The sequence below is a fragment of the Monoraphidium neglectum genome (assembly GCF_000611645.1).
Source record: "Monoraphidium neglectum strain SAG 48.87 unplaced genomic scaffold scaffold02371, whole genome shotgun sequence".
NCBI classification, from domain to species: Eukaryota; Viridiplantae; Chlorophyta; class Chlorophyceae; order Sphaeropleales; family Selenastraceae; genus Monoraphidium; species Monoraphidium neglectum.
Genome location: NW_014011257.1, coordinates 1 through 7,350, shown reverse-complemented (window position 1 = coordinate 7,350; position 7,350 = coordinate 1). Strand labels below are relative to the sequence as shown.

Genomic DNA, 7,350 nt, shown 5'->3' with positions numbered 1-7,350 from the left:
GGGAGGGCCAGTTGTTGGGTGGGTTTCAACTCAACCCCTTAAGCAACCTCCAATCGCCCTTGACAACAGAAATGGCAGAAGAGGTAGAAATCCAAGCCCGCACCTGCCGGCGGCAACCATGGCATCGCTGTTCTCTGCCACCTCCTTTGCGGCGGCAACCAGGTCTGACCCAAGCTCCCACAGCGGCTGCAGCTCGGTGTGGGTCGAGGGGGGCACAGTATCTTCGAACCAGGTGGCGTTCCACATATCAGTCTCCCAATAGTCCCTGAGTTGGTACCTAGTTGTAAAGTTGGTATCGCAGGCGCAGCAGTGGCAGTAAGGACCCTTCCAGGACCTCAGACGTCACACGGCCAAGCCCCCTAGCCTGTCAGCTGGGCGCGCACACCGCAGGCTGTCCCTGCAAGATGCATACTTGCACGTGGCAAATGACTCATGCCTCATACCCCCCGGCTGTACAATGTGTGTGTATCCTGCCATGCTGGCAACGTCAAGCTTTGCACTCCCCACAAGCGTAAGGATTAGTCACGAGGCAGCGATTAGCGAGGTCCATCTCAGGCTCCCTCAGGTGCATGATCGCTGCTGACTGCTTGACCCTTGACCGGACCAATGAACGCCTGCGCTAGAGCGGCCCCCACCGCGCCCGCGCGTTGCCCGCCCCCGGCGCGTGCAGCTTTTGCACTCGGCTCACTTTACTCTGTTCTTGAAGCGCCGCAGCTTCTTTTGCCTGCCAAAGTACGTCGTCTGGTGCTCCGCCTCAAACACGTGCACGGCGTCCTGCCAGCGGGTAGGGGGCCGAGGGCGACGGCGGGGAAGGGCAGTCACTCCTGCAACGCAACCGAGTCTAGCAGAAAGTCCTTGTGGGTTGCTCGGTCCTTGTGGTTGCGAGTATGTGTATGGTAAACCCTAGCAGCCATGCCGCGCGCGACGCATGGGCAAGGGAACAACGCGCGTCGCACGCTGCCAGCCGTGCGCGCAGCCACGCTGTGCTTGGGTGAATTAGAGGATGTTGCCTTGAATGGCGTCCGACGCAGCCTCGGGCGATTGGGCCGAACAGAACATGGCCTCTTGCAGCCTTTGCACTTGCTTTGAATATTGGCAGGCAGCTGCAGGCCGCATCCAGCTGCGTGCTGTGCCCCTGGGGTTGGAATCACCTGCATCAGGGCAGTCCAAGAGGCAAGGTCCTTGGTTTCGAATATTCCATCATGCTCCACGCCCGCATGGAGCTGCTGCAGCACTCTGGAGGCACCAAAGGGGCCGGGGAGTGAGGGGAGGGGGCGTTGCCCTTGGACGGCAGCCAAGCACATAGTCGGCAGGCGTGAGCGAAGACCGGCGTGCAAACTGTCATGGCGGGCGCGCATGGGCGGCCAGGTTCCGGGGCGCCGAGCAATTGGATGCAGGCAGGGCGGAGCAGGGGACAGGAGAGAGGCACTGCAGCACGGATTGCGCCGACTGCGCCGAGGAGGTCGCCTGCACCGCCCCGGCCCCTGTGCAGTTGCATGCGGTGCTGAAGGCGCGCCTGTTGTCGATGAGCATCCTGTGGAGGCCTATAACTGCGGAGCCCGCGTCATCCACCTAAGGGGATGACGGATTCGGGTTGCAGGGGCCCCGATGGTCAGATGACAGCAGCGTGTTGGCCGTCAAAGGGTGTAAGACAAGCGGTGAGAAAGGCTGCCAGAAGCTTCCAGGTTGCCGTCAGAGCCGGGTGTGTGGTCCTAGGGTTACCCGTCACCCGTCACCTGGCGGATAACCAGTGACTGAGTGACTCACCTCGTCAATGTATTGCGCCTGGCCCCCGATCATCACGATGCTGGTGACGAAGCAGGCGGTGTGGGCCACCATGATGCCCGCGATCAGCAGCATGGTGCGCCAGTGGAACCTGACAGGGTTTAATGTTTTTATAATTTAGGGTCGAACCACACGGGGGCTCAGCAGATGACAACTGTGCAGTGTGCGCAAAGTACACTGTGTGTGTGTGCTCGCGCGTGTGCGCGTGCGTGAGCGCTTGTGAGCGTGCATGTGTGCTTGCTTGACGGGATTGGACAGAATAATCAGGCACACACTGCATGGAAGAAGGGCGGGCTTGAAGGGGTTGCCAACTCGAAAATATGTAAAGCTTCGCAGGGGCAGGGGTCGAGCGGGAGTGCAGCCCCCGGCGCACCTGTTGGCCGCGGCCTGCGCCTTCTTGCCCAGCATCATGCGGGCCAGCTTTCGCATCCGTTTGCCGCGCCTGGGTGATTGATACATATGGGCGAATAGAAAGGGATGTGTGTGCATGAAGCCGCTTGTGTGCTTGTTTGTGGGGGAGGTGCACGTGACCCTGGCCTGGAAAAGCGCATGCCCACTTGCATTTGATGAGGGTGCAAGGGATGCAAACTCATGGTTGCCTGGGCTGTGCGATCTAGGTGGTTGGCAACAGGTGCAATATCGGTGGCTGGTCTAGATCTCAGATCAACAAGATCAGTCCAGATCACCTGAAGTCGGACTGATAGCCACCACCCTCGCTGCCCTCCTGGGCGCTGCTGGCCTCGTCGCCTCCAGAAACCTGCGCGTGTGTGTGCGCCGCTGTTGATAGCAGCAATACATCACATAGATCCGCATGACAGCATCAGACGCAACTGCCCGTTCTGTGCGCGTGCACATCGCAGTACGGCGCCCGTGCCCAGGCGCCGCGTTGCGTCCAGGTAGCGCGTGGCATCGCCAAAGAGCCAGGGGCGGACGGATCACATTAACAAGCTGAGGCTGGGGTAGCACTAGGCGGGCAGGCCTGTCGAGTCGTTGTTGTGAGACCCCTCAATCCTCGACACCCTCGCACCTGCGACATGGCCTCTTCCAGCCCTCCCGTTCCCGACCCCTCGCGCGCCGTCAGAGCAAACCCCTCGGGCACCGCGCCGCCACCGGCGCCGGCGGCGTCGCTGGCGGCGTCGGCGCCGTCGTCCGCGTCACTGGCCTGGGGGTTCACAATTTCGTGGACAGCTTCACGTCAGACCATGTGCACTTCATAGCAGAAAAAAAGTCACATGTGACATTCACAACGCTTTGCAAAGCCGACAAGGTCAACTCACCTGGCGCATCAACCCTGCCTGCACACGCCCGTATTAAACAAGGCCCCGCAAGAGCCCAGCCGCGGCGCCGCAGCCACCGTCGCTGTCATGTAACGCTGAGCGACACACGCGCCCGCCAATACTCTGTCAATCAACCCCCTGCTCACCGGGCGCGACTTGGCCCAGTCGCGAGTCGCACGCGGACCCCTTGCACTTGCCGACAGCAGAGCAGCTGCCTCCTCCGCCGCGCCGCCCTCGTCATCGCCCCCGCCGCCCATCCCGCCCTCGGAGCCCGACCCTGAAACGTCATCCTCCCTTCCATCATGGAATGCTCCGCCGCCGCCGCCGCCGCCGGGGTGGCTGGAAAACGTGACGCCGCCGGCGAGCGACACGCGGGCCGCGGCAGGCGCCGGCGCGGCGGCGACGGCGCGGGGGCCGCCAATCACTCGGCTGTCACGGCCGGCAAGGTCCTGTGTGTTTGGAGGGCCGTGATTGCAGTTGGCAGACATCCAGGTCGTCGTTTGCTGTGACGTGGTCAAAGCACGCCCCCAAACCGACAAACTCGGACAAGCACCCCGTCACAACGGCCCCGGAGCACGACTGCGCCACAAGACACCGACCCTGCATCAGCGCAGCAGCCACGACGGCCCGCGCGTGCGCCAAACGGGGCAATCTGCCCCCCTCCCCTGCTGAGCGCCTCAGCTTCCCCACCTGCCCCGTCCCTGCCCCTGCCCCAGCCGCCGGGTTTGGCGCCGTGACGTCTGCCAGGCCGAGCATGCGGCGAGCAAAGTGGGGGCTGCCCTTGGAGGGCTTCTCCACCGTCAGCTTGACGACCAGCACTTGGCCGGTGACGCCCTCCTTCACGACCGCCTGGGGGTGAATGCGTCGGGCGTGAAGGTGGGTGTGAAGTGCGACGTGCCGAGGCGCGCTGACATGTGCGCCTGCGCGCGCACACGCATATGCACTCGGCCCGGCCGAGGCAGCCGCCCCATTACCGACCTTATGCGACCCCCAGGCAGGCAAGAACGCTCCCCTTCAGCCTGTGTGAGTCACAGGTCCTTCCCCTATTGCCGGCCCCCTTGGCCCCACCCCCACTCGAACAGCACTCGCCTGCACCGTCGCCGCCAGCTGGTCGCCGTCAACGTGGCGCCCTGTGCAGTGCCTCAGGGGCCCGATCTTCACGTCTGGGGCGGAGTGCATACATGATTAGGCGTTGGGCCGGGACGGGGCGCGGGGGAGGGGGGTAGTCTGGGAGCGAGGCGTCCAGTTTTCACACAATCGGCCAGGCCCTGCGACGCAGGGGCCTTGGCGGCTCGCCCCAGGCGGCTCAACCTCCGCGGTTGCAAAGCGCACAGCTTGCCCAGCGGCCAGGCTCAGCACTGGAAGGCGCTGCAAGCCGGACGGATCTAAAGCTATGAAAATCGCGGCGCACCGCGGGAGGCTCGTGCCACAAGCTCTCAACCCGTCCTGCTCACCCGCGGCGCTCATCTTGAGCGCGCCCCGCTTGCCGCCGGCCGCGCCGCGTGTGCCTTTGGCGTGCGGCCGCTTGTCCTCCAGCAGCAGGCCGTCGTACCTGCGGGGCAGCGGTTAAAAACCACGGTCAAAGCTGCGCATGCATGCCCGCCACGAGCGGTGTACGTGTGTGAGCTTGGCGCGCGCTGTCGACTGTCGTGCTGATCTTGAGACAGGGTTACGGCACGGAGCCCCGCCCTCATATCCCATGCAGCCAGTGCAACAAGGAGCCCCCGCCCCAGCCGCTGCCGCGGCCAGGTGCTGCGGCGCGCCGTCTGTCCACGTGCGCCTGCCTTCTCCTCCGGGGGTCGAGCCCGCTCCGCCGCCTGCGGGGTGTCAGTCTCAGGACCAAATTCCCCCCTCGGGTACGGCTCACGTGTGTGGGACGCTGAGCCAGCGAGAGAGGGGAGTCCTCAGCATCGCATTGGAGGGTACGCCAAACACCAGCCCTGCGGCCCGGCAGGCGGGGGGAGTGGGCAGCGGGGGCGATGCGGCGGTGAGGCAGGGTCCGAGTGCCGTGCGGACATTGCTTTGATGAGGGCCCGGGAGGGCGGCGGAGGTGAGCAGCTGCCCAAGGCGTGGGCGGCCGGCGAGCCGCACGAGCGCCGCGCTGGGCAAGGCACTGTTGATCTTGTTGAGCTTGCCAATCCTCAAGCGGCCCGGGCTCCCCGGTCGCCCCGTTCGTCAGAATCTGATCAACTACATGGCAGCCAGAACCCAGCACTGACATGTAAGTGCAGCACCCCGACAGTTCACTGCTGCACTGCACTGCGCCGCGCTGCGGTCCCGCAGCGCACCCCAGCCCAGACCCCAACTCCTTCGGAGCCGGCCGGCCATGCTCAGGGCAAAGCACTCGGCCCCCCTCCCCTCCCCCCCACCCGCCTACCTGGCTGGTGCAGGGCGCAGCAGCCGGCCTTGGTGATGATCTGGTCCTTGTCGACCTCCACGACGGCGCTGATCATGTCTGAGCGCCACAGGTGGAGCTCAAGGGACGCCACGCCGCCGCCATGGTCCTCGTCAGCTTCCTGGTGAGGGGCCGAGTGGTTTTGGTGGGTTTCATGGGTTTGATGGGCTTGGCGTGTAATTCGACGCTCTGCTGGTCGATGAGCAGCGGGGCTGGTGCGGCGGGGGGTTTGGTGGGATGTAGGGGTTCTGGCGCTTTGTGGTTGGTCTGGGTCGGTGTGGTGTTTGTGGAGTTGGATGAATGGAGGTTCGTAGTGGTGTTGGGCGTGTGGGGAGCGGTGTGGTGTTTGGCGGTGCGGGAATTTTGGCTAGGGTGGGTGGGGGCAGGTGTGCTGTGGTGGTGGGTGGGCCAGGGGGCCGCACGCTCAGGAGTGGTGAGGGTTGGAGCGTGAAGTTTGGGGGTGCAGGTGGGGTGTGCGCACAGCTTGTGTCGGTCGCTGGTTCAGATTGCAGGGTTAAAGGTTGAGCCAATGATTATGAGATGCCCATGGGCTGCCAGGCGCCCTGGAGCCTCTTGGACTCAGCGCTGGGCATGGAGCCCGGTCAGACAGGTGTTCGGCCCACCCCAACAGGTGATGATGTCAGCATGACACCTCACTCATGGTGATGTCATCATCATTGCTGGTCCCCATCACACCCGATTACCTCGACGGTGAGCTCCATCCTGGCGGCGCGCGTCTGGTTGGCCAGCAGCAGCGCCTGCAGCGCGTTGAGGCCGCCGCCGCCGCCGCCGCCGCCCGTCGCCGCATTGGGCACCCCGTCCGTGGTGCTGGCATCCGCTGGGGGCCGCACTCCGCAGCGCCAGCTGGTCTCTTTCCGGTCAAGGGTCCTGTCGGGAGTGGTTGCCACGCGGGGCTTTGATATCATATATAGACGGTCGATGCGCGTGCGCGGGTGTCAATGGCACACAAACTCACAAGGCGGAATGCACACGCTACAACGGGAAGCGGCCCTTGACTGTTGGGTGCAAAAACAGCCTGGAAAGCCACAATGTGTGGCTACATCACAGACCGCACCCCAACGTCTCCCCATAACACCCTTCAAAGCCCCTGCATTAGCTCTTGCCCAACATCACAAACCTCAAATCACTAAAGACTGCGATACAACCCCAAACCTCGGCCAGTATTCTGTCAACCGTCATTATCAGTCACCTGTGCACCATGGCCTCCAGCACGTGCTCCACGTCCAGCCCCTGGGGCCCGCTCCGCACCGGCAGTCCGGCAAAGCAGTCCAGGAACTCCCGGACGTTCCGCCCCACCAGCCGCGAGGGGGGGAAGCCGAACAGGGACCCAGGGGCGTCCGAGGCGGAGAGGACGTTGCCGGCGGTGTCGAGCTTGAGGGACAGGCGGCGGAGGGAGACGGCCGAGTCCATCGGCAGGGGGTTGACCTGCCAAAGGTGGGTTCACCGGGGATGCAAGCCGATCAAGGGAGTGTCAGGCGTTAATACTGTGAATTATTCAGGACAGGCAGGCGGCAGGTTCAAAGCCAGACGCAGCTGTGTATGGCCTTGTCTGGCCAACAAAAAATCGTGCTCAAGAGGTTTTGTCGCACTTTGCGGACAAGAGTCGTGTTGTTAGCAGACAGCCCAATAAAGGCGAGGGTTCGTGGTGTATACAGTGATCAATGTGTGGATGACAACATATGAGCGTGGCGGCCGCTCTGGCGTTGATCTGCACCCACCTTGACCACAAAAGTGAGCTCGTCCGCTGTCTCCCGCGGCGTGACCTGCACCGTCGCCGGCACGGGCGCCTTCTGGGCGGTGAACAGGATGACAGGCGCACCCGCGCGGCAGCTGCGGGCCGGGGGGGCGCTTTGCTCCTGCGCACGCCGGTGG

At 64.0% G+C, this 7,350-nt stretch overlaps 1 protein-coding gene across 1 annotated transcript; it reads right to left on the bottom strand.

Annotated features, from left to right (window-relative positions):
• Positions 1-684: 684 nt before the first annotated feature.
• On the bottom strand, positions 685-6,888 carry MNEG_10570 (hypothetical protein; the record flags this gene model as incomplete). The annotated part of the gene is made up of 15 exons (XM_014040958.1): positions 685-774; positions 1,152-1,236; positions 1,451-1,572; positions 1,768-1,876; positions 2,159-2,227; positions 2,472-2,542; positions 2,813-2,947; positions 3,209-3,511; positions 3,753-3,911; positions 4,131-4,225; positions 4,517-4,614; positions 4,930-5,002; positions 5,440-5,578; positions 6,162-6,345; positions 6,668-6,888. The coding sequence occupies 15 exons, from the start codon at positions 6,886-6,888 to the stop codon at positions 685-687; spliced, it is 1,953 nt and encodes a 650-aa protein (XP_013896412.1).
• Between the last annotated feature and the right edge of the window lie 462 nt (positions 6,889-7,350).